Below are 27484 nucleotides of genomic sequence, written 5' to 3' on the forward strand. Positions count from 1 at the left end.
TTTTAGTCCACAGACCCCCATCCAGCCCACGGCTTTTTGGGCTCCTCGAGGTAAGGCATTTCCCGTGGGCGGTTAATTTCTACGGCAGCCTGAAAATAAAAGAGGGGTGAGGAAAAATCCCGCTGGGGTGTTTCCCCGCCCCGCGTTTCCCCTCAGGGCCTCCCCGCGGCCTCAGCCCGCAGATTTGGCCGCCATTTCTCGGCGGGGCGGGACCTCGCCATCCCCCGTGGGCGGGGCACCTTGCCCCGCTCCTCCTCCTATTGGCTGATAGCGGGGGAGGGCGGCGCGGCTCGCTCGCCCAGACGTCCTTCCTCACCAGGGGGCAGGGGCGGCTTTCCTCGGCGGCGCGGCGATTGGCCGTTAGCCGGGGGCTGCCGGGACGTCACTCCTCCGCGTCTACGCGATAGGGTAGGGCGGGCGGGGCGGGGCGGGGCTTCGCCAGGCGGCTCCCGACGCGCCGCCGAGGGGGGCGCTGAGGCCGCAGTAGCGTTTGGGCGGCGGCGGCGGAGGAGGAGGAGGAACGGCGGCGGCGATGATGATGATGATGGGCTCCGCGCTGCGCTTTCCCCTCCTGCTCCTCCTGGGGCTCGCCGGTCCCGCGGCCACGCTCGCCGGTTACATCGAGGTGGGTTGAGGGGGCCGGGTTTCGGCCGTTAGGGGCGCGCGGGCGGCCGTTGTAGGGTGTGGGGGGGGGCTTCGCGCCGCTGACTCTTCACCTCAGGCGGGCTGAGGCGGCGGGTGCGGCCCCCGCTCCGAGCGGGCTTGCCCTGGGGGAGGGTACCCGGTGCCGGGCATTGTCCGGCTGGTGGGTGAAGGTGGAAGAGAGGCCGTGGGGAAACCGGGCTCCGGCGCAGCCCCAGGTGGGACTTTCTCCACACACCCAGGGCGGTGAATTTTGGGGGGGGGGTGCGTTATCGCCTGGGGTCACCCTGCAGCTGGGCTGCGGTTGTGAAGGCGGAAGATAAGTGGGGCGTTCAAGGTGTCTCTGCTTGCGTGGGAGGACCTGGAGATTGACCAGCTTCTGTAAGATCTTCTCGGGGTAGGCGGTGATGGGTTCGCGTTTTTCCCTTGTTTTCAGGAAAGCACTCCAAATACCGCAGGCCTCTTATCTGGCCAAAGATCGCATGGTTTAGCAGCTTCATTTCACTATAAGCATGGGTTGGTTTGGGGTTTTTTTTGTTGGGTTTTGGTTTTCTTTTTTTTTTTTTTTTTTTTTGAGAAGTGACCTCTGTATTCTTGGCACGGTGGCAAGAGCTGTGAGCTTCAGATTGGTCTAGAAGCTTAAAAGAGTATTAGAGGGCAATTTCGTAGGGAAAAACCTCTGTTAAACCAGTCCATTTGGCTGCTGTCTGCTTGATAGATCCCGAATAAGTCTTCGGGTTGGAACTGTTTCCTTATCTTCCAGAGGGGATGCTTCAGCCAAGTGTAAAGGGTGTGCACTTAATACAGATGTGGCTTAGATGTTGCAATTCATATATATGTGCGTGCACACGCACACACATATATATATGACATTTGTATCTATATATGAAAGTAATTGGAGGGGGAGAATTCTAACTTTATCTCTAAAACCAAAAACTTTGTGTAATCTAGCTATCTAAACAACAAGACGGGTAGGAAAAAATCATGTAGATTTAAAAACTTTACACTATAACCTATCTATTAGAGTGAAACAAAGAGCAAAGTACATGCTGAGCTTCAAACATGGCACTTAAATAGAGTTTAATAATCTGCACCTGAGTGGTGTTTGGAAATGCAAAACAGCTACATCTGTTTTGTATAGGTTCTGGGTTATTTAGGGATGGATAAAGAACAGGCTTGTGGCTACTTGTGAATGGCTTGATTTGGTAGTTCAGAGTAAAATTTAACAAGCTTGGTTAAGCAGAACCTCTACTTCAGTGCAATGCAAAAATCTGAAGCCCTAAGCTGGTGGTAATTACTAACTGGCAATAAGCGTGGTTCTTTAATATTTTTTAATGTGTGTTGTGTGAAATTAGTCTAGTCAACGACTTTTGTGTATTCAGCTGCTATTGAGGAATGGTATTGCACCTACTTTGTACCAATCCTTCTGTTAAATTTCTATAAGTCAATGGAATGTGGTGATAATTGTCTTTGGAAAAACTTGTGTGGAGGTTATCTTGCAGGAAAGATAACTTAAGACTCGGTAGGGCTGCTCTGAGGGTGTCTAGTTAATGCCAAGATCAGGTTACTTGGCATTGCCTTGGTGGTAGGGGACTATCCTGGCTGCTGGGAGGTGACCGTGTTAAATCTAATCTCTTGCACCTGTTTGGAAACTCCTCCAGCTGTAGGTCACTTCCTCTGTCATATCCGAGGCAAATTCGGCTGCTATGCACATCCCTTCTGGAAGCTGCTGCTTATGGACATGTGCTACAAAATGCCAAGTCGGAAAACAAATCTAGCTGTAATTTTATTCCGAAGCCTTGTGTCTGTCTGATGAAGCAGAATCCCAGGATTCGCCAGTCACAGGGTTGGCGAAGGGTTTGGCACAGAGGGGAGAGCGGCAGTGTCGCACCTCAGCACCCCAGGAGGGGCTGGCAGCCCCAGAGAATGGGGGTGTTGACCCCTTTGAAAAGGATTAAAGCGAAACTGTTTCTGCCTCATTCTTTTTCGGAGGATTGCGATGTCTGTAATAGGGTTGGTTTTACAGGCCGTGGGTTCACTCCCAACCTGCAGCGGTCCAGTCTTCACTGACAGGCATCGGTACTAGTGTGGGGTTATGTTAGTGCACCAGGCTGTCCTCGTTGCCTCTTCCATCTGTTCAGCCATTCCTGCAGCAGAATTTGCATCCTCTGAAGGCACAACAGCTACCTTAATCTGCTGACAGAAAATGTCAACTGTGACATTTTAATTCTTATTTTTGCTGCATCCTCTCCTATTGTCTTGTCTGTGGGGGACTGCAGCTCTCGAGTCTTTATTGCTGCCAGATTTTCGCAAGAATAGTATCTTGATGCAGAGCTTAGGAAGTGAAATGGTTACCGTTCTTGGTTTTTATACTGCGATTGTTACTGGATGCTATCCAGTAATGTGATGAAAAATATGCAAGAGATTGATTCCCCCCCCCAGTAATAAAAGATGATGTTTGAAAGTGTACTGGAGTTAAGGAAAATGCGTAGCAATGTCTTCAATTACTAGTTTAGTTGGATTGGCACGGTCCCATTAGGTGGATTTTCCTTCACTTGATTATCGTAGCTACCAGTCCCTGTCCCTAGAACACCGGGTAATCTTCTTAGCGACTACAATTTGTTTTTCTTTCTTTCCTGCACAGAGGAAGGGGAGTGGCAGATTTTTCTTTCTTAAATTATTGGTATGTGAACCTTTGAATACAGCATTCATGAGGGCTTGTTGTCGGTGACAGTCAGTCTCCCTTTCAGATCGTTGTGAGTTGATGGCAGATAACCTTTGACAATCTCTCTTCCAAATGAATTCGAATAGAAGAGCTTAGAGAAACCATTGATACCCAGATATTGATGTTTTTCTTTCCATCATAGTATGTGTCCTAGAGTTATGTCTGAATTCAGTGACTGCTGTGTTTTGCTTGTGAAGTCCCTGAGAACTTCAAATAGGACACTGATGCCAACTGGAAAAAGAAAATAAATCTGTTCTAACTTGATCTGTATTCCAATGATAAACTACTTCTGCTGTGCCCTCAAGGCCTTTAAAGGTGCAGAGTTTCTTTTTATCACTTGACCTTTTTGTATAATCAAATCTGAGGCGATGCAGACTCAATACTGCTTTTTTAATCACGTTTGGTTTTAGTGGTCTTTTTCCAAAGCTATCTTGAATGCTTAGGTCTGCTACCTGCCTGTTCCAAATTACCAGGATCTGGGGTGAGGAAAAAAAACAAGTGTGTTTTACAGCAGAGTTGTGGGTTTCATGTTTTTTTTGTGTGTTTTTTTTTTTTTTTTTTAATTCTTAAAATCTCACCGACAAAAATATCAGTCTTGTGCCTTTTCTGCAGACCTTAGGGACTTCTAATTGCCTGCTGCATTGAACAAAGAACTCCACCTAGGGGAAATTTCCACTTCTGTGTTGAAGTCCTGAGTAGAAACAGCTCAGTAAAATTCCAGCCTTGAGCGTGTGGCCTTTAGTTTGCTTTCAGATCCTAAAACTTCGCTTGCCAGTAAGTGTTAGGAAATATACTTTCATATGAAAGTGATTATATGCAGTGCCTCTTCTAAGCCTCAACAAAAGCTTCTCTGAAGCAGAGATACGTATAAGGAAATAAAGCAAATCAGGTGGACGTCTGATACTGCAGAGAGGCTCTGGAATTTCTGCTGCATTGTAGAATGCCACCTGAAGGTAAGCTCTGCTCTTTGGAGAAGGCCTTCAGCTCTCCTTGTTTCACATGTGAAATATTTATGACCTCTCTTAAATGTTATTTAGGCATTAACATCTCTACAAGGGATTAAATGAATTTTTTGTTAATATGTTCATTGCATTGCCTGAGAGTTACTCAAAACCTATTCTGTAGGTGGCTTTAGCTGGATATGAGCTTTATTATAATTACATACTGTTCCTCCTTCAGCACTTCATAGTGCAAGGAGGGATTAGTGTAGCGTCTGTGTTCTCTATACCAGTTGGGCTTCTCTCTAGATGTTGCTTATAAAAATTCTGCCTTTTTTCCTATGTATGTGTCTTTTGGAGGCGTACGGACTCAGTCTTGTAAACTTAAGTTATTTTGACTGTAGCATCTACTTCTACAAATGTACTTAAACCATAACCTTGTTCTTCAGTTGAAAATAGAAGAGAAATACACTGTCCCCAACTAGATCTTTCTTGTTATCTACACTTTGGCATTTCAGACTCTTCTCATTAACTACTTAGGTTTTCTAAATTGACGTAATCCTTCAGATGCTTGCTCTCATGCTACTTACATGCAGTAAAACTTAGTGTCATTGATTTTTAGTTCATGCAGTCAGCACCTCTGAAACATCTTGTTAATTTAAGATGATGCTTGCTCTTAATTGGAATGCTTCAAATACTTGCAGTGGCCTAGAAACCACTCTGGTAAGGCTTCCAATTCAGAACTGTACTTGAACTTTCAAGATTTCCCCTTTTTTCTCCCACAGTGTCATCTACACCCATAATGGGCATGCTCTGCTTTCTCTACTAGCAGCAAGTTTGTCCCAGGCAAATGGCATATCCTATCCCAGGTTTTACCTTACTGTTTACCTTAAATGGAGTCCGTAGGGCACTTTGACTATATTAATTTTGTAATTTCCATTCCAATATTTTCATTTTTCAGCTTTTTGCTGTAGCTTCCAATAAGTCTCAGATTTGTGGGAGTAGGGAGAGGAAATGGATTGACAGTGTTGTGCAGAGTCTCAAAGTAACTCATATATAAAATTGTCAGTTTTTTCTCTTTATTGTGGATTGACCAAAATAGCATACTACTTTCTTTCCTCTGGTTCAGGAGAGCTGATGGCTCTGCATTGGATACAGTAGGCTAAAAAGTAACTTTAGCATGTTACTACTGTTATGTAAATAGGGCAGGTTGTACTTCTGGTTGGGTGCTATAGGAATGAACCTTCACTCCTGAGGGGCAGTGTACAAGGAAATGTGTGTTTCACAAGAAACAGTTTGTCTGGGGTTTTTTTTAGAGTAACTTCTTAAAGTCAGATTTGCACTTCCTTTAATTTATGAATCCCTGCAACTGTAAGCGGGGATGTACTCCATGTGCGCATCTTGCATGTGGATGTCGCTTTTTTTTAACTTGTTCAGCACCAGATTTACTACCTGCACCCCCACCTGCCTTCTCAGGTGGAGTTAAATATCTATTTCTGACTGTGCTTTCTCTAAGCTCTATTTCCTCATGCAAGAACATGGGAAGTCCACATACAAAAGAAGACAGAAGTCAAATTCACCTTGTAGCATGGCTTTTAAATGGTCAATAAGTTCTAATGCTTGCTCCACAGTCTGGTTGGGTTGATGTTGAAAATGCAAAATTTTTGGCTTTATGTGCATTTGTAAAAGTTTAAGTTCCCACTTGAGATGAATGATCAAAATGCTAATGTTCTGAAATGGTGTTAAACTAATCTTTCTAGCAGCAAAACATGGCCTGTTTGACTTTATGTAATCAGGTGTCCACCTGATCAGAAACGCATGTGGCTAAGCTGCTTGCCAGCACTTCATTTTGAAGTATTACAGTGGATGTGTTGTATACAGCCAGTGGGGAAAAGAATGCATTCATTATTTTTGAGAGATTGCCCCATATATGTATTAAATTTAATTATAAAGTTTTGTTGTCAGATTTCGTGCTGTCAGCCATGATCATGTTCTTGTACAAATTTGTACATTGCAGACCTTCATTTTGGTTTATATCTTCAGCAGTGTGCTAGTCACTTTTAAGCAGTGTGCAGAGTTAAATGTTGCCACTCTCCATGGCGTTTGATGTTTTATTTCCCTTTCCATTTTATTGGTGACAGCAGAAAGTCAAATCACATGTTGGTTCTCTGTGTTTCGTAATGGAGAGAACTGATGGATGAGGCATGGTCCGGAAAGTCTTTTGTTTTCTGCTACAGGCAGACTTGGTTCCTGAACGTGTACGTATGTATTTCTTCATCTGGTTTAGAGATCAAGACTTGATCTCTCCTGGTCAAACTGGCACAATAGTCTGTAAGGACTATTGCTGCTGTTATTGTTGGGTCACCACAGTGCTTGTGTGCTGACTGCAAGGATGATGGCTTTACCTGAGGTGGTGTTCTGCAGATATTTTTTTCTGAAGATGATTATGTTATGCCATGCAGTAACATCTTTTAGTAGTGGTTTGGGGGAAGTCTTGGCTCTCAAGCCTGCTGAACGGTGCCTGGCTGCAGAGTTTAATCTTCTTTGCGGTACCTTTCTGTGGGATTTCTCTTCTGAACCTTTGAAAGTTTCATGAGTTATTTCAACTGCTATGATTTCCTGCACAGGTGAGCAGTACAGCAGGTTGCTGTGGCTAGACAAGCCCTTCAATTGATGAAGCGGGCTCTGAAGTTGGTATTCTGTGCAGAGTGTGAGCTTCAGAGAAGTTTACAGAGGAGACAGAATCAATAATTGTTTGGCTCAGATGGCTTTTCTGTGTTTAGAGACTAACTGAAAATCATTATGAAATGATGACTTTGAGTTAAAGTTTTTCAAGTTGCCAAATATGAAGGCTTAAAAATTGCCAGCATAACTTAGATGCAGCCTGAACACCAACACCGCCCCCCCCCCCCCCCCCCCCAAAAAAAAAAAAGCACTCAAAAACACAGAGGGCGGGAGCTGACTTTTCTTTCCCAGTTGTCTCAGTAAAGCTTTGTGTGTCTTAGCTCCGGGGTAAGGCACTGAGTCATCAGTAGTGTTACGGTTCACCTCAACTATTGATAATGTGACTAATACATGGTATCATGCAGAGGTGCAGCTTGGATGGTAACTATGCTTCAGCACTTGGATTCCAGGTTTTGGCTTAGTGACAGGGATGCATTTAAGTAATTTCGTACAGTAAGCTTCTCCCTATAACAAAATTACAACAGTCAGAAGTGTAGTATTTTGATTCAGGTCAAGGACGGAGACAGACAGACAGACACGAGCACACAGAGATGGCTGGGGCCGTGGTTCCTCCTTACTGTAACAGTAGGTTGATACTTAGTGAAGTTTCCATTTAAGAGTAGCTAATTATCATCTTCTTACCAACAACTTCATGTTTAAATAAAAGTAGTGTTTAACGTTGCAAGTTCCGTTACTCATTTAGGTCTTTTTTTCTTCCAACAAACACCTTCTGCTTAGGTTACATTTTCAAATGTCTGATATGTTCTGAGGTGTTGGTCAGTGTTTGGGGCTTTTTAATACTTGCAGTAGAGAGAGTTTTATTATTCTGTTAACTCTCTTACTATAACAGGGGCTTGCATTTTCTCACGCAGGTGCTGTGCTTGGGTTCTTTAATCTGCCACCTCAAAGCACTAAATAGTGAGGAGACCTCAAAAATCATCTTGTGATGGTGTTGCTGCAAAGATGAAACAGCGTTTTGGTAAACTACTTGGTACTTTCCAGGAGTTGCCCTATGCTAACTTCAGTACTGAGATGCTTAAATCAAAAGCCAAACATTTGCATTTTTAATCTTTGGGCTTTTCTTTAAAGGCTCTTATGTTATTTTTAGCTCCCGCTTCCTGCCAAAAGCTTTGTCCCTTTTCTTTTGGATTTTGGCTTGATGAATCCCACTAGTTATGATGTCATTGCATAGTGTGAAGTGACAGCCACAAAAAGAAAAATCTTGCCTATACCATCTGTTACAATAAACATTATGCACTCATGTTAGATTTCAAGCGGATTTGGATTGCATATTCACAACAGAAGCTGGTCTCTGCTTAGACGTATGGTAACCTCCAGCATAAAGCTTTTAATCACCAAATTCTCTATATGAGAATTTGGACTTGACATGACGCGTTGCCAGGTCTAAGGTAAGTAGTAGGGTTTCTTATCGGTGTTTAATCTTTTCCTATTAATATTGGGACTAGTAACTTGCCAAAAGTGGTCCTAGAGGAATCTGCTTGAATTAGTATAATTCACTAATACCAAATGCTGGTTGACTTCTTACGCTGGTAGTCTTACAATAACTGTGGCCTGAAATAGAGAAGGGCAGATTTGTTTTAATCTGCTAAGTATTCCTCTCAAAAGATTAAATGCAAAATGTTGATTCAGACCTGTGGTTTGAGTTCCCAGTGAGTGTGTCGGCATTTGAACATGAGTCTTTCTCTGCATAATTTATCAAAGCTCTAGCTGAAGAAATTGAATTTGATGTCTATTTCGTTTTACACAGCAAGGTCACATATGGGTTTAGAAACCCTAAAGAATGAAAGGGCGTTAGGATCCAAGCTAAGCACATTAGCCTGTGTAACGGTTTTGGTCAAAGATTAATTCTCAAGTGCAGGGTATGGCAGTGCTTGTGCATGTACTTAAATGTTGCCGCCTGTCAGGAAAAAGGGAAACTGAGAAATTGTTGAGGGCGTATGTTATCGTGGAAACCAGTTATTGCTCTTGAATGGAGCAGGATGCTCGCAGCTCCCATTTGGACTGTTGGAATAAGATTAAGTGCCTCTAAGTAGTTTGAGTTGCAGGGCTTCAAATAACTGCTTCATTTCCAAAGTCTTTAAGTAGAGCCTTGTAGCCTCAGCACTGGAAATGTCAAGCAGTGGAGAAGGTTTGTTTTTTTTTTTTTTCCTGGTAGCCAGCCAAAAAAGTTGGAATTCTGTGTTTGCGACATATTGGTGCATTAGAGCTCAGCCTTCGGATGCGAATGTACACACATGGATCTGCAGGCTTACCTGGGCAAGAGCCAGACCCCAGAACAGGCAGAGTGAATTCTTGATGGGGGTCATGGAATGAAGTTAGGCTGTTCCTGTGGATGTGTGAAGCTTGGGCCTGGGACAGAGCATCATGTCACAGCAGAAGAGACTCACTGCAGGCTGTAAAAACAGGAAAAAAAGTGTTCCTGCCCCCATCACTCCTGATAAATGCTGTGTTGTTCAAATTGCATCAGTACTTGCTCTGCAACAAAGCTAGCCAGTATGTGGATATTCTGTTTAGGGCAACAGCCGCTTTCTCGGAAGCAATTTACCAATAACAAAGGCAGGAGATGAATGGCCTGCCAGAGTGCAGGCTTGATGCAATGTAATATTTTGCACTGCTGTATCCCTGTGTTGTCCACAGCTGGCTTTATGGTCTGAATCGCAGCTTGTGATTTGCTTAAGTCCCTCACCTTCTGGCTACGTGCTTATGCTTTTGTTTTTATTGGTCTTTTCGTTGTATGCATGTACAAGATAAACTTGAGTTTGCGCATAAGAACTTAGACTAATCACAAGAGCTGAAACCTATTACCTACATTTGAATCCATAGTAGTGTATTTTATACCTGCTGTTTTAGATAAATGCTTACATCTTGCTTCAGAATGTCTTCGTTTCTCAGGTTGAGACAAAGAAAGAAATATCAACCAGCTGATCAACTTTAAGTCCTTTTGCTTTCTCTCCCTGTCCAGCAGGTCCTTTGCTCAGCAGTGTGGCTCCAAGGAAAGACTAATGAGAAGAGCTTGGATTCCTAATGTAGCAGGGCTGTTAAGATGGCAGGAAATCTTTCAAATTTGCTTAAATGTAAAATCTGCAGTACAGACAAAAGGCATTTTGAAGTTGAGGCTGAAATTCCTAGGTTTGGATGGATTTGTTGCACTCAATTATATTGAGCAAGCTTTTGCAGCTTGCTTCACATGGGAATTAGCATGATGAGAAGAATACTTTTCAAAGTATAACTGTATGGGAGGTTTTCCACAGGGCATCTATAGCATGTTAATTCCCCTTTTCATTGGAGGGCACTGACTAGAATACGTTGTTGTAGTCCTTTTGTAATAGAGGCTGATGTATTTCAAGAGCATTACTGTTCTGAAATGGCCAGTGTCATACTTTTTAGTTGTGTGTATGCGAACAGCTGAACTGGTTGCTCCAGAGAAGAATATTATGAAGATACCCACAAAACTTTGGGCTGCAAGCTTCATCTGTACTGTAGAAGAGAAGTGAGGAGCACTGCTTTCTAAGACTCTAAATGGCCTTTTGCTTCAGGCAAAAGCAAAGATGACTATACTTCATTTGCCTTGCTGTCCTTGGTTTCAATTTGGCTTTTTGTGTTTTCTGTCACTATCTTTAAGGGTTTTTGCAAAAAGCTAAATAGTTACTCCCCATTGTATAAGTGGCTGATAGCTTTACTCATACTGTTCTGTTACTTAATAGTCTGTGATTATTAGATTTATTTTGATCATATAACTGAGGGCATAACAAACATTTAGCCACAGCTGGTAGCAATGTCTTAACTGTCTAAGATGGGCTTAATGTGCACAGCTGTTTGTAGCTAGACTTCCAGCAGCTATTCCCCTGGTGTTGACTTTGAGATGCATTGCCACTTAGATAGTTATTCTTTTTTTTTTTTTTTTTTAAGAGGATGTTACTGACTTGCCTGTAAGCTGCTTCTCATGCTGTAACAGGGGGCTGGTAGATTTTTACTGTTATAGCAGCTAGCTTGAAATTCTCCAGATCAAGTAAAGCAGAGATTTTTGTTTTGTAATATTTGCCTTGGGATGACTTCTGTGCTTTGGAATATCTCTTCAAATACATCTCTGAGCAGCCTCCATCTAGCAGTATGTATCTACATCACATCTAAGATGACGTTCTTCGGTGATGAAGAGGATTAAAATAGTCATTAAGCTGCAAAATACACCACATGTCATGTAAAGTACAAAATAAAGATACCGACAGACTGAACATGCTGGAGTGGTACAATCTGTTGGAATGCATCAGGATGTGAACATCTTTAACTTGAGCCAAATTTCAGATATCTAGCAGAAAGATGAAACTGGGGCCAAGTTTGCATATGGAAACACTTGGCCTATTGTTGCCTGCGGACACACTTTCTTGCTTTCCTTTTCTCACCTGCGTATGAATGGATAGTTGGTCTCCTCTGCAGCACCTTGGCTCCCGAGTGAAACTTAAAATCGAGTGCTTAGCAGTATTTGTTAGTTCTCACCACTACAGGAAGTATCCTAACTTTGGGAACAAATAGTGGCCCCAAAGCAGAGGACTGTTCTTATTATTCCTGCCTCTCTGGGGTAATATTCACATCCCTTTTATTGATAGGTGTAACTGTGAAACTATAGACAACCTCTAATGGAATCGTGCAACTGGATAGTTAGTCCGTTTGTCTTTGCTGTCCAGGCTTTAGAATTACCACACACCCTTGACACACATGAATTCATTTTGTGCCGGTAACCTAACCTGTTTTCCTCCTCAAACTGGTATTACAATAGGATACAAAAATTCTCAGTGCAGTATTCTCAGAGTCTTCTAAATGTTCTTAGCCTCATGACACAAATACATCTAGTACTGGTATCGCTGCTGTCTGGGCTAGCTGGGGATTGTGCAGGGAGAGGCAGCCTCAGAGATAATTAAGACGTAGTCTGTTAAGGAGTTCATTTGGACTCTCGGTGATTTTATTTTATTTTTATTTTTTAAGATGTCCAAAATGAGGATGTGAGAATGAGATATGTTTCTAGCTGTCTCATGCTATTGCATCATCAAGCTATAATTTCAGCATGGCTTTCTTGGGTGCTGATGTGTTACGATGCGAGACATCTGTATCTATTCCATAAGGCTAGTTCACAATATGAGTTGCCAGATTCTGGCAAGGTTAGTATTTGCAGCTGAGAAGCGTACATAGCTGTGTTTCTGAAACAAAAAAATGCCTTAGTGGGCCATGTGGGAAGTCAACTAGGGAAAAACATAGCCACCGTTCTCTGGGGTTCAAACTTCGTGCAACATTTTCAGCCTTTGACTTTGAGAAAGCTCTATTGAAACTACTCAGCCTATGGCTAGGAAAATGGGTGACCTATTGCATCAATACGCAAATCAATCCACCCTCCAATCACTGTCCTAGTGATGGGATTTATGTGTTAAGTCAGGATTTCCATTGCTGTCTGTATCTGCTTGTAGAGTCAGAGAAAGTAAAACTTGTTTATGATGGCTGACCATTTCTTTCTTTCTCACTCAAGTGTGTATCACATTGGACAAGAGTATCTGAGCAGGCAAAAAAGCTTCTCCAAGAAGTAGTAAATAGTCCCTCTCTTCTCCTGTCTGATAGCCTTTTCCAAATAGGAAAATAAAGAATTGTTTGGAATCCTTGTATTCAAAATAACACATCTTGATGTTTTTCTTTACTGTTCCTCCAGCTGGAGAATACTAAGTCTTTAGGCAAAAAAATTGTTTTGCTGCTAAGATGGACAGCCTGGACAAAGGGTTTAAAAAAAAAAAAAAAAAAAGCAGTACCTTTCAGAGACCTCAAAGGAATTTCTATTGAGGTGGTGGAAGTTCTTGGTGTATACTGCCTCTTTAAGGTATAACTAGATTGTCTAAAACTCTTCTGCCTGCTCTTTTTCAAAGAGCAATTTCCCTCACTGTTGCAGAACAGGCATTTTTTTGCTTCCACGTTTGTAATAAAGCTTTCAGCTCATATGGGTTTGTGCTTCAAAGTCCTTACTGAAGTGCCACATTTCTTAAAACTTGTCAAAGAACTGACCATAAGCTGTATGCAGCTGCAGTATATAACTTCTTCCACCAATCTAATGTTCAATTGTAGTTCAACTAAGTAGGCAGAAAAGAAGCAAGAGTTGCTTTCTATTCCCTATCTTGAAAACTTCCAGAAAAAGCTTAAGAAAACCTCAAGGGAATAGGTATCAGTGCACACAGAGTTCATTCTTCCCACTGAAACCTGGAAGAAATTGCTAACAAGTTGAAATCTCATTTTTATCACAGCTAAAAATCAGTTCTCCCATTTTGTTTTATTTCTGTGCAATGCTACACAATCTGATCTAGTTCAGTAGACTGAAGAGCTATAAAACAGCATATGAAAATCTGGTGTGTTTGTACAACATACAAAGCCAGTTAAATGTTATACAATGATAGCCCTGAAATATTTGAGGTTCTAGGCTTGCTTCTGTTGAACTAGTTTTACTTTCAGGATCAGCAAAATCGGTAAAGGGGATCGCAGCCTAGCCAGCTTTAGTCTGTGCTATAAATTACCACTTAATTTTCTAATAGCATTAAGCAGTTATTCTAAGTAGAGATCTGTTGCTTCCTTTAAAGAAACTGTTTAATACATCCATTAGAGTTTCAGTGCACTAGCCTAGCTATGATATGACGCTGTGACTATTAAACTACAGCTGATGAATTAATGCTTCAGAAATAAAATGCTACTAAATTAGTCAGGATTGCTCTTAAAGAGTAAAAAAATTGAAATCCATTAAGGCATTACTGAGGTCCTTTCATCACTTTCTATGACCTTGCTGCTGACAGAATTTTAGGGGTGGTTCAGAAAGCATTTTGTCATTTGACCTCTGTCTTGTGTCATATTGCTCCAGGTGTTTGAGCTCTAGGGGATAGATGGAAGTGGGCCTTTTATCCTCTGCTTTGGAAGAAGGAAGTAAATGGTGAGATTTGAGCCTAAATTCTGCTATTAATACCGGGATCCTTCTGAGGGTACGTTTGGCTGCTGGGTCACAAGCTTAAAATAAACAAGTAAAGCTTTCGCCATCTGACTTTTGGAAGTAAGAAGTGTTGCTCTGAGCCATCTTCCCGCACTTCAGCCTCTCTGCTACTTAAGTAAGAAGTGCTTGTCATTGTTTATCCTGCACTTGTTTGCTTGCTCGCTCACCTCCAGGTTGCCAGCATTAGTGGAAGGAAACTGGCAGCTTTTCATCAGTTTTATTGCTGTTTACTGGGATCAAAAATAGCTGCAGTCAGGAAAATGAAAGACTATTTTTTGGTGAGAATTTGAGATGGTTTTGCAAAGTTAATTCTCTTGCATTCATTTTTTTTTTTTAAGCCATAAGTGGTAGGAACTTTTCCTAATGAGCAGCTAACTGAAAACCAAACTTTCTTGAGGCGATGTTCATGTTGAAGTTTTCTATTTAAGAAAAAAACATACCATTTACTGTAGCTGAATAAACTTAGAATATCAGTATGGGAATCTTTAAACAGCAAATACAACAATTTTTTTAAAGTACTGATTTCTGCACCTCCAGACATTAAAGGTTCTTAAAAGATTTTGTTTTGGATGTGAGCAGTGATGTAAGGTGCTGCCTGAAAGATGCTCCATAACAAGCCATGAGCAGTTCTCAGAATAAATAACAGGAGGAGGTGTGTGGGAAGGTGCGTGGGGAGATGTTTTTGGTTTAAGAATCTGAATTTGCATTATTTCCTAAATATATTTAATAAGAGCTGAAGTTAAGTTACCTGTTCTCAGTAGTACCTACTAACTGCTGACTATTTTCATAGACCCATAATTTATAGAAGTAATCTGTGCTTTTGACAGAATTTAAAAGTTTCAAGTGTAAACATATCCTCAGTTTGGACACTGAAAACAGCAAGACTGTTCCATAATTTTTTTGGTAACATGTTAATTTTGGTCTGGTTCAGCATACACTTGGCAAAGCTCTGAGAGGAGCAGCAAAGATGAAAGCAGCCCTGTATTTTAGCTGTGGGTTTCCTATTTTCAAAAGATGGTCATTAGCATGGTTTGGAAAACCAAGACTTAAAAACATCATGGCTTCCTCTTCCAGATTTGAAGTTTCATCTGGACTGTTTGGAGGGCAGAATTACCAATTAATTTGGGGTTTGGGGTGGGTTTTTTTCAGAACATTGTGAGTTTGGGGGTGGAAAGCCATCAGCATGACCCGCAGAGCTTCAGTGGAGTTAGAGCAATGCCTGTTGAATTATTCCTGTGTGCTGTGGGGAAGTTTGTGTGTAGCCTAATTGCAGGACTTTAAGGTACCAAATGAGCGTTTTATCGTGTTCCGAAACAATTGCAGTCTGTGCACATAAATAGCCGATCTGTGATACTGAACAACATCTATAAAGGGAGGGATACTTGAGCTCATGAATGGTTGAAACCAAGACCAAAGTGCATTCATGCTTGTTATCTTTTCTTTATCTTGCATTTTTTGGAGGTATTTTTCGTTACCACTTCAAATTCTTGATGCTCGGTTAAAATACGCCCTTCAGTTTCCTGCTTGCTTTTTGGACAGTTGTGTGTTAGATAAAAACACAATCTGTGCAGCCTTTTTATCTCAAGTCATTCGAGTGGTTAGATGCACGGTTAGACTGAGTAATCGCAGGTTCCTACAGTGGACTCTCCATTGCAGGCTTTTTTGCGAAGTCCCCAGTGGGCTTTGCAAGATCTCTAAAACAAATATTCATGGTGTTTGGGGGAGGTTTTTGGTTTGGTTTTGTTGTTTTCCCCCCTGGCACGTAAATCACTTTGAATCAATAGTAAAGGTTTGGGTTTTGCCTGCCTGATATTAATAAATTATTCTCTTGGTCTCCTTTCTGCCAGTTTTGTCCACTAGGAAAGTTAGTGGACAAGTTGTGTGTGTATGTGAGAAGTGATGAGTTTTAGTCCAGAAGTTATTTTTGATTCGAACAAATTGTTTTGAAGTGATGAAAGATTTTGTAAATGTACTTTCTTGTGTATTATGGAATCTCTGTATCCTGGTAACCACAGTGATTATATTCACTAACTCTTATGTAGATAAAGTGCCTTAAGATGGAAGGGACTTGCTGTCGAACTGTGTGGAGAAGTTACAAAATAGCATATCTCATTACTCCTCCACATGTGTGCTGCTGTCAGTGAGGCCTTTATGCTGTGAACAGTGATAGTTCATATTAACAGTCAGCTCAGTAATGAAAGTTAGAGCTGAAAGGAGAGTCAAATGTTTTTCCGAAGTGGAGTGGAACACTATTAAATCATAGCCACTTTTCCTACGTTGTGTTTTGGATCTCCCTTCCGATTGTCCAGGAAGGCAAAATTGCCCCATGGCCATTTTCTTCAGTAGATTTTTAGCCTACATGAAAACATTAACTTGCACTGAAGTTTTCACTTGCTGGCTACCTAACAAGACATCTTGGGTCTCTGTGGTTCAGATGCCCAAATAATTCATGTGGGAAAGCAGTAATTAGTCTTGCTGTGCAAGACAGAATGATGACACAGATTGGAGCGATGAGGGGTTGAGGATTAAACCGAGCTGAGCCCACTGGCAGGTGACCTTAGGCAAGTCACTTGACTTTGTGCCTTAGTTTAGCCCAGTAATAAATAGGTCTAGCCTCCATGTGCTGTAATGTGACTTAGAATCGCTCCATAAAAAAGGGTACTTTAAATAGCCCCGTTGCTGTGTTTTGCTGAAAAGGGGAAGGAAGCGGCCATAAGTGCAGCCATCTGATGCTTTACATGAAAATTGTTCCTGACGTCCTTGTGAGGAGCGGAGGGCAGCCTGACTGATTAAGCATGTTTGGACCTACCTGTGCACCTTGTAAAGCTTATTAATGGCACAGTAGTACTGCCTACCTCTTCTCTCTCCCTTATATTTTTAGGGTGGCTTTTGAGGTAAACTGTTCCAGGCCCCGCCATTACACACAAGCTTTAGTTTTGAAAGCTTGAGGCCTATCAATTAATCCTTTTTAAAGGACACTGTTCTGGGTACAGTAACATTTATTCAGGGAATGTTCCAACTGAGTTGTTCTGAACTTTGTCTCTCTGGGGCTAGAAAAGAGGATGCCAAAGGCAACCATGTTACACAAACAACTTCAGGAAGCCAAGACTGTGCTGAATCGCGGCTTTACTGAATTTGATCACTGCTCCCTGAAACTAGCTGTGTACCAGTACTGCCTGCAGTGTTGCTTTCCCTATGTGAATGCGGCAGTTCCTGAGTGCAAATGTCTGACAGGCAGATTATCTGCCCAATGACTCATGTAGGCTTGGTTTATGGAGCATGATAAACTGGAGGAGGAGGGGGAAATAATCTGCTACCTCATTAGTACAAATTCCAAGGGCAAAAAGACTGCTTGTGAGTCACAGGTACTTGGAAATATCCCTTTTTCTCTGTAGAGGAGGAGGGTGCAAAAGCAGTAGGGAATGCTTCAGGCTTCAGCAGTGTTTTGGTCTTTGTAATGCTACGGTTGCTGTCGGTACGTATGAAAGTACATAGATTATTGTCACTGAACTTCCGAGTGTTCGAGGCTGCGTGTTAGCCATAAACAGCAGCGATCTAAATATAAACTGTACCCCAGCTAGCACTGCAGCTCCTGCATTGGTTTCCAGTTTTCTGCTGGTGCAGAATCCTCTACCACAAAAGTCAATAAAGGACGAGCAGATGAGAACTCCACCCCTTCCAGCAAGTTAAAGTAAGCCAAAGACTGCTTTACTGAGATTTCTGCCATTTAAATTCAAAAGCAAACACAGGCTGGTATTATCAGCTCACACCAGATCTGCCTGCAGACAATAATTCTTCCTGTCTTGGACCCCTGCCCATGTGCATTATTGTAATTATCAGCAATTTAAAAAAAAATAAAGCAATAAAGCTAGGATGAGCTGCTAGTCTGTAGATTTACTGCCTGCTGTGTCAGGCATTCGTTAGCCTTCCTGGGTTCAAGCCACCTATCTGCTGAATAAAAGCAGAAAGAGAAGCTAAGGAAAACAAAGTGTGAAACACAATTTGAAGCACGAATTGAAAGCTCTGCTCATGTTTATGAGTTATACATCCAAAAATGGGAATTTTAAGTATTCTGTTCAGAAGTTCTTGGGCGTAAAGTCCCTCTGCCAACTTCCCTCTTTAATTGAAGTGTTGGTTTCCTGAATACTAGCTTGTCATAAACCATTAATTCACAGGTGAGATTCATGGCAATGAACATGAGGTTTTAAGGGCTGTGCGGCACATCGAGACCTGGGAAGGCTCAGTTCTACAATGCCAATCCAACTGTTCCAAAAGCTCCAGCTTAACGCTTCAGATCAGCTGGCAGTGTAGAGTTTGTGACTGTAACATTTTCTTGATCTTGATTTTTATTTTTATTTTGCCAAGGCAAAAAAATTTATTTTTATTTTTATTTTGCCTTATGGAAGGAGAAATGCCCGTGAACTTCAGCTCTGTAGACAGCAGTAATGTGGAGCATGCATCTGGGCTTCAAAGCAGTTGGGTCCCTGCACAAATGTGGGTACCAATTTTTCAGTCAAGGAAAGGGTGAAAAGTTAGAATACTCGCGCATTTAAAAGTGGCAGCCGTCAAGGGTTATGCTCACAGGAAGGCTGATAAGGTAACAAGACTCATTTTTGTACCAAAGGAGCTGTTAGAGTTCCTCAGTGGTCTTGCGAGTTCAATTTATATCCACCATATCTGTGGATGTTACACTGGCATAGGAAGAGTTGCAGTGTTGTGCTCCAGATAGAATAGAAAAATGTATTTTTTAAAAAAGAAAAGAATCCAGAAAAGCTTGCTTGCTTTTTTTTTTTTTCTTTAATTAAGAGGTGGGAAGCGTTCAGTTATCTGGATAGGGACTGTGCTGAACAGCATGTTCTGAAGTCCCTCAGGTTGTGGTTCATGTGCATTCTGATTTAATAAGCAGTATTACTTTCGAGGGGCATGTGCTGTTTGTTTTTAATTAAGCAAAGTAATCTTTCAATGCCTGGCATTTTTTTGTCAGTGTAGCAGCAAATAGTTGTGGAATACTTGTAACTCTTCTGAGCTGGAAATCTGATCCGACCTGCAGACAATCCTGTAAAAGGCTGTGCACTTTCTTTGGAGGCGGTGAATGCCCTCGGCAGCTATTAACCTGTGTTCTCTGGCCACCAAGTCAATGCAGTTCACAGTCAGAGCTTTTTTTTCAGCAGCCTAGAAATTCTAGAGACTGGAGTTTCAGTTTTAAAGCAACTTAATCTTCCATGGTTTTAACTGGCCAGGTCTCCTCGTGTTGCGGCAGAGGAAGCCTGATGGAAAGCGCGAGCAGTACGAGTTTTCCTAGCAGGCTCTCAATATTTCTCAAGCCTTGCAGCCCTTCTGCCCTTTAACCATGGGCCTACTTCTCTCATCGTGCTTGTGCAACAGGCATTGCACGTGCCCAGTAGCTGACATGTTTGCACCAAATGTGGTGGCTGGGAGACTGTGATTTTTCTAGAATGCATATTCCTAGACTTTCTTTAGAAGCAATATGCTATGTGAACAGCTCTTCAGCAGAAATGAAAAGGGAATGTAAGATTTCCTGCTAAGCTCCCATCCACTCTGGTTTTGCTGGAATAAAGACCCATATTCTGGGTAATCTGATCAGATGGGCAAGATTACTGTAATGTTTGACCTCACGGAAAATTCAGAATGTATTTAAATTTGACGTTTTGCGGACACCTTTGTGCTCTGAAGGAAAGCTCTCGGGAACTCATTTCTATGAAATGTAAAGAACAACAAGTCTTCACAAAAGAGAAACTCCAGTCACCTTTCTATCCTGAAGTCCTCAGCAGCATGCCAGAAGGCTTTCCTGAATAGCGTTGGACAGGGAGCTGAATAGACAGCATGCTCAATAAGCTGTGTTGTGATGAGGTTTAATAGATCCTACAAATACAAGGCAAGGAGAATGGGTGTATTTTTCATGTTTATGCCTTTTTGAACCTGAATTGCAATGTAATGCATACATTTCAGGGGTAGATATGAAATATTCCTTATTTTACATTAGTTGATAGGAATTCCTGTACACTGTTGTTCCCAGCATTGACGTAGAGGCACGCTAGAGAGCTGAAACGGTTTAAATTCACAAAAAATCCTCCCTAAAGAACATCATCATGCTGTGTGGTGCCCATAATCTCTCTAGCCTTGCATCCCACCTTTGAGATGGTAGATACAGGAAGAAAGGTGTGACCCTTTTTAGAGCGTAGAGCCCAGGCCTCTGGATGGGTAAAGCTCACCAGTCAAACCCGCTGTCACAAGTGGAAGAGGCTAGTAGTAAATAAAAGATGGGATACTTGGGCAGAGACTCTTCCATCAGAGAAGGAGAAGATTGAGGGGTTTGAATTCCAGAGTTTCACAACCATAAATCAGGCACTGCATGACAGGGTGAGGAATTTAACTGACATTAACTGGCCAGAGATTTATGTGTTTATGGAATCAAATACTTCTTTGGTCTTGGAAAGCAAACTGGATTACAGAATTATACCAAAAGGCAGAGCAGAATTTATCATGAAACATCTTGTAAATGCAAGTGCCAGTGAAGAGAGTAATGGTTTATGTAACAGTCTTTTCCCAAACAACAACATTCATCTTGCTCTCCTGTTATGGATATATGTTAATAGGATAATAGCTACTAAAATAATGTTTGCTGAGGACGTACACAACTGGATGAACTCTCTTCTATTATGTATATGTTGCCCCTCTTGAGCTGGCAGTCTGCTTATTTAAGAGATTGAATAGTTGCTCCCCAGCACTAAAAGAGGCGGCTGCTTCCATTTATGGCTGGGAAATTCCCAAGGAAAAATGGGCTGTCAGTTTGTTCATCCCTCTGCAATGTGGAACGGGTGAATTCTCTGAAGTACTGAAGAGCTTAACTAAGGATGTGGCTTTATTCCAAGCTTCCTGCCGGTTTACATGTTCCCCAACCCTCCTTTTGCAAAGTGATGCTTGAATGTAGACGAGCTAACCTTAGGCATTGTCAGCCTGAGTGATCTGCTTTTGGTTTTGATACACCAAAGGCAATTGTGTGAAGCAACAGAAGTGACTGTCCCAAAAAACTCCTGTAGGTGACTTTCTTCACTACTTAAGTAGCAGTGTTAAAGGTGTGGCGTCCACTGGTACCAGTGAAGTTTGCTGTGCTGTATTCTCGCGTTACAGAGAGAATGAGATTAAAATGCTAAATTAAATAACTGATGTGATTGGTGGCTGGAGTGGATCACCAGTGGTGAAAAATTGAAGCCCATAACTCAAAAATCTTATCTTGCAGGTCATGGGGTTAAAAATTCAACTTGTGTTTAACAGAGTTCATTAACTTACTCAACAGTGCAATTCAAGAAAAGATTTCTTCCATTTGATTAAAAGTGATGAAATCAAGCCAGTAATTAGTCTCGTTTGTTCAGCTGTGAATTGGGGCTTAGCATGTTCTGGTAGCTACGGCAACAGCACTCGACTGATATGCAAACTATTTGAGCAATCCACGGAGGAGGAATGATACCTTTGCCACAGTGCTGAGGTGTCAGGCCGGAGAGACCGCAAAAATAAACAGGAGCTCGCATCAGCATGTAAATAGGAGGTGGTCATGATTTCAGGAGGTTGGTATGTGTTTGAACAGGAGTTTTGCTCATGCAAGAGCTGTTATGAATGGATTACTGATGGATGTTTCTGCCTCTCGGGATGGAGCCTGCGCCTCTCCTGCTTTTGCAGTTACCTTATTTTGCTGTGTGCTTGTTAAGTTTGCTTTGAAGAAAACAGATTTCAAGCATAGGCGGTGCTAATGATCTCCAAACTGTTCATAACATGTACATTTTATTCTCTTTTGATGCACTGTATTCTTCTTACAAGGGTTAATGCTTTGTGCATACTTGATCTTGCATTTCTTTTTATTCTTTTCAGAGTTCAGCTTGAATCTTGGATGTAGTTGTAGTGTTGTCATAAAGCAAAATTGTGTTGTGGATTGTTTCCTTTAACATGTCAAGTCTTGTGCGCTCTGGAAAGTGGTTGTTGGTACCAAAGTGGTATTTGTTTGGAGAGAGATAAAAAGGCCCTCTTACGAAGTTTGTATGTGTGTATTTATAGAATTACGAAGGACCATTCCACGTTTGCCTTTTTCTTGTGAAATGATATGGCAGGGAGGAGGGCAGCGCAAGAGCCCAGGTTTTGCGGAGTCGTATCAGTTGGCACTTGTTAGAAGCACATGTTTATTATTGCACCCTGTTACCCTTAGCCTCAGTGTATTCGTCAGAAGTTGTCCTATACCTGAAGCGCGTCACTGTCTTCTCCATTAGGACAGAGAGTACGACAAATGTACCTACACTAAACTTGAAAGTGTATATGAGCTTGGAAGCATTTTGTTACTGGGACGTTGATGCTGGTATCTGTTACGTATAGTTCAGTATTTCATTACTTTGTGATCTGTGCTAAAACTTGCTCTGGTGAGTGTCTGTTGGGTGAAAGGGTTAGAGTAAATAGTAACCACTTGTGTAAGACTGTTTCTCTTAAGTGACATGCAGTTGAATAGTTCTTAAAATTCAAGGGGTGATTTTTTTTGAAGTTAAGATGTGAATTTATGCTTTTGTGTCTCAAGTTGGTCTTATCCCCCAAGCGCTAGCCCCTGTGTTCAGTGCTAGACAATCCCCGATGTTCTGAGTGTTGAAATATCCTATCTCCAGGCAGTGATTTTGTGTGCAAACGGGGAGGGGGAGAAATGAGCTACTTATAGTGATGTTAATTTTTTTCCTACTATCCAGCAACTAGGAGCTGCACACCGGTTGTCCAGTTGAATTCTTCTCTTTGCTCCTTTGTTTGCTTTAAGTGTACGGGTATTGATATAAGTTGATGGGGATCTGCAGGCAATAGGGAATGAACGTTGTCCACAGTAATGTATGCATTTTTGAGTGCATGCAAAGTCAAATATGAAGGCAGGACTGGTGGCCTAGGGTAGTGCTGCCTGCCAGGAAAAAAGAAGCTTAGGGGCAGTGGTGCCCTGAAGCCTGTGTGTATTGCTGTTTCTAATCTGCCTTGTCTGAAGTAGTTAAAATGGATTTCATTCCCCTAAACACCTTAAAGAGCTTCCGATTTAGGAGTTCATCTGTTTTTTGCCTCATACCTCTTCTTTTCTTGTATGTTTTTCTTTCTCTTTTACAACAGCTAGTAGTTACGTAGGGAGGGGATGTTCAGCTCCCAGCATCCACTCAAGTCTTTTCAGAAAAAAACCAAGTCTGCAATTTAATTTAATCCCCTTTTTCTTCCTTTGGTCAGCCAGCAGGATTTCAGAAGGGGAGCCTGACCTTGCTTTCATTGATCAATCTGCAGTTTGACCCCAGTGTGGGTCTGGGTTGTCGGTTTTTTGTCTGCTGGTGCAGGGTGGGAAGTGCACAGAATATTCTTCAGAAACGAGGCAGTACAAATCCCCATAGGAGTGCACTGAATGAGAGACAACAGGCTTTGAGGAGTTGGTTGCAACAGCTTTGTTTTTCTGATTCAGCAGAAGTCATCTTTACTTGTATGTTTGAGCAAGAAGCTTGGGTGTTTCTGTCCCAAATATTTGAAGATTTGGGGAGAAACATGTGGCTTCAAACTCTGGATTTTTGCAGTGGGAAGCAGTTATTGTATTAGTAGTAGCAATACCTGCTTTGTGTGTAACCTCACAGAGGTGTTTCTGCCGAAAGTTATTAGTATTAGTTATTTATCTTCAAATACGTGTCTAAGTTTTTCGGACATCTGTTTTAGCCTTTGTGGGCACAAGCTTTAAGTGTGAATTACTCTTGGTTTTAGTAAGCTGTTGTTGCAATAATAAAAACAGTGTTTGGAAAAACAAACAGCTTACTGGTGAAAACTCGGTGTGGGCTCACCAGCTTTAAGGAATACGGTTACAAAATAGTTTGCAAGACTCCACCAATATTCTGGATTAAGCAGGAGCTCTGAGAAGATGCCAGAGTGTTTCTGGTTCTTTGAGTTGTTCTGCATTCGATCAGATAATGCAATCAACATGTTTTGGTTTTGTTTGTCTTCACAGGCACTCGCAGCCAATGCTGGGACAGGGTTTGCTGTGGCAGAGCCTCAAATTGCCATGTTCTGTGGGAAGCTAAATATGCATGTGAATATCCAGACTGGGAAATGGGAACCTGACACTTCCGGGACCAAGAGCTGCCTTGGAAAAAAGGAAGAGATTCTGCAGTACTGCCAGGAGGTTAGTTTTCCTGTGTGATCCAGAATCTTCACTGCTGCTGAGGAATTGGATTCCAATGTAGCTGGCCAATAGCAAATTAACCCTGCAGGAGACTGACTTTCTTTTGACTAGCTTAGTTCCCTGAACTGTCCTGCTGTGTTACTGCCCAGGAAGAGCAGGGAGGACACTGCAGTGAGATTTAGGAGCTAGCTCTGATTTAGATCAGTTTGTGCTGCCCCAGAAGGTCCTCAGTCTGTGAGTCCGAGAGGTATCCATCCATGTCTGCGTTTGCAGGGCTTTCTCCAAATGTTTTGCCTCTGAGCTGGTTAACCAGCATCTGCTCCAGGTCTGTGCAAAATGGAACCTGACACCTATTTTAATTAGAATGTGGCTGTGTTGTTCTCGGTAACATGTTCAGATGAGCCAGAACATTAGAAAAATATTTTCATCAAAATATTGGTGGTATTTTTAGGCTCTTCGTGCTTCATTGTAAAAAACCATAATCTCCTTTCAGTGTGTTCCAGATAAAATGTAGCATATTGGCCTTGATAAGCGTCTTTAATCGCTCCTCTGAGGTGACAGGCACATAAAGTACCACAAAGAATGGGTTTTTTAAATGGGAAAGTGATAGAGCACACCATGTCTGGACTGGAAAACGTTTAAAACTGTTTTACAAGGCTGATATAACTAGGTCTACATTTGGTTCACGTAGCAGAAGCCTAAATATAAGTCAGTGTCTGGGCTTGAGAACTCAAGCAGGACATAGGGATCATATTAATACACTGTAAATGGAGCAGGCATAAGGAAACCTGAGGAGGTAGGTGCGTATTAGCTTGACAAGTGGCGAGAGTCTGAAGATATTACTAAACCCTATTTGTTGGTGACTGCCCTTTTCCAGAGCGTATCGTGCTGCACCAGACAGAACAGGTAAATGTTTCTCCACTACCGTGCAAAGCCAAACACCTCAACTTAGTGCCAATGAAGGCTCTTGCCCCTGACCTGGCTTTCTCTTGACCCAGAGAAGTGATGACACATGCCATTTCTCAAGCCCTGTGTGACAAACAGCTGGGGGCTTTTTTATGTCTTCAGCTGTTGTAAGCTTGATCCAGAAGAGAATGTGTGTCCGTGTGCAAATTTGAACTTCTTTTTGTGTTAGAGAATCAGCCTCGCTGCTTCTGGTTAGGAGCCACTTTGCACGTTCTTTGTCCTTTCTGGAGAGAAACCTATCTCTGTGTCTTGTTAAACAGATGTATCCAGACCTTCAGATCACAAATGTTGTGGAAGCCAATCAACCTGTCAGCATCGACAGCTGGTGCAAGAGAGGGAAGAAACAGTGCAAGGACCACACTCATATTGTTGTGCCCTACAAGTGCCTGGGTGAGTGCGTTGTATGATGTGTTTGTGCATTCTTGTGGGAGGAGCAAAGAATTGCCTCTTGGCTTCTTACAGAGAGAACAACAGAGTTTATAAGGCTTCTGTCATATTAGGTTGCCATTTCCACGTCCAACTTCCACTTAAGCATTTTTATTTCCACAAGATGGAATTCTGCCTTTCTCGAACAGATCGATGGCTAGATAACAGCTGTGGTGGAATAATGGTGCCTGGCGTGAAAAAGAAATCCCCATTCTCTCTGCAACTGCCATAAAAACCTGAAGGCTATTGTATTTTGAGTATCACAAAGACATTGGGATTTAATACTCTGATCCTATTTTTGTGGAGCTTTAATATTTTGTTGCCTTGGAGACTTAAATGCTCAGTGTGTTCAGGCTTCCTGCTTTGGTCTTGGCAAGAGATCTCTATTCTGTTTCAATGACTATATTTAAACTTTGCTGTTTCAAAGAGGCCCTGCTTCTTGCAGCTGTATCCCATGTCCCGACTTTGAACTGTGAAATAATATGAGATAAACTGCGGTGGATTTCATGGTGCTTTCCAGAATCTATCCACCCACTTGAATCAGGGAACATGTTTAGCTTGTTTACCTTGCAGCTTTTGACCTGTAGGTTGTGCCTGACACTGTGCTGCACTGCATGTGTTCGTAGTAGTAAGCTTAGTCTCAGCTGGCTGAATCTCTTTTCAGTTATCCACTGGAAAAGACCTGTTTTGCAAGAAGTCTTGCGCAGTCTTGGAGAGTCTGATTGCTGGGAGCATTCAGCAGGAACCAGTTTTCGTAATTTGTATCCATGTCTCAGGGTAGCATGTGGTTTGACATAGGAGAACACAAGCAAATCTGCAGAACTGTATGGGTGCTGTTCTCCTATATATATTACCCTCCACTAGACGATCATAAAGCACTTCATAAGAAATGGAATTTGGTGTGGATACGTGCTGGGAGAAAGATGCATCTCTTTATAGTTGTGGAAATTCAGGTTTGAGAAGCAACCAAACCCAGCTGATCATACTGAGAACTTCTGAGGATGAAAGCAAGATCTCTGGATTTATAAGGAGTCATCTCTCTCAGAAGGAATCCTCCCCCAAGCCTGTTCTCCAGCTGAAAAATAGGCTTTTAGTGACACTGCCCAAAAATTTGATAAGCATTAAACTATCTGTTAAAGTTTTTAATTACTGTCTGTCACAGTGTTCTTGACTTATTTGGTCTAGCCTGCAAGGCAGCTTTGGTTTTCAGATCTGAGTTGCAAGTCAGTAGTCTGTATGTGTATAAAGTACCTTTTTGTTTTCTTTAGCAGTCCACAAATTGCTTGTTGTAAATGGATGATGTGTTTCTCTGGGGTGCGTATGACTTTTTGATTATAGTCGAACTATGGTTTTTTGCTCCCCTTCCTGCTTGTGTCTTCCTTGCTACATTAACACACAGGCTATCTAGAGGTAGGATCTTGCTGTCATACCATGTTTAACCTCCTCCTGCCTCCCCCCACCCATGAAAGCTCTTTTGTATTTCAAAGATGAAGAGGGGAGAAGAGGAGAACCCATTAGCGCTCCCGCTGAACTGTAAAATAAAGGTAACAATAGGATGATGGGAGCAGGGCTGAGCCTGGTGAGGTGTGAAAAGACAAACTGCTGACAGTTCTGGCTAGGCTGTTAGGTGGCATGGAAACACCTCTTACGCCTGGCCTGCTCTGATCTGAAAAGGCAGAAGATTTTTTCTTTTTTGATAGCAGTGGCCATGAATGGGAAAAGTGTCCATTAATGTGTAGCACGTAAGGGTTTTCCAGTCCCTAGGTGAATTGAGAGAACCTTCCATGTATCTTATGCGAAGATGCTAGGATTCAGTGTGTTTCAAAAAGGCTGTTTAATGGCTGGTTGTTGGT

The 27484-nt window shown here is 42.0% G+C and overlaps 1 protein-coding gene across 5 annotated transcripts in view; it reads left to right on the forward strand.

The window, feature by feature from the left end:
* The first annotated feature begins 420 nt into the window (after positions 1-420).
* APLP2 (amyloid beta precursor like protein 2) overlaps positions 421-27484 on the forward strand; it is a 48533-nt gene continuing 21469 nt past the window's right edge. For all 5 annotated transcript variants that reach the window (XM_069788185.1, XM_069788186.1, XM_069788188.1 and 2 more), the window contains exons 1-3: positions 421-625; positions 24066-24239; positions 25466-25595. In XM_069788185.1, coding sequence (XP_069644286.1) covers positions 533-625; positions 24066-24239; positions 25466-25595 — 397 coding nt within the window. In that variant the 5' untranslated portion in view covers positions 421-532. The remainder of the gene's footprint in view (positions 626-24065; positions 24240-25465; positions 25596-27484) is intronic.

The sequence above is a fragment of the Haliaeetus albicilla genome, chromosome 7 (assembly GCF_947461875.1).
Source record: "Haliaeetus albicilla chromosome 7, bHalAlb1.1, whole genome shotgun sequence".
NCBI classification, from domain to species: Eukaryota; Metazoa; Chordata; class Aves; order Accipitriformes; family Accipitridae; genus Haliaeetus; species Haliaeetus albicilla.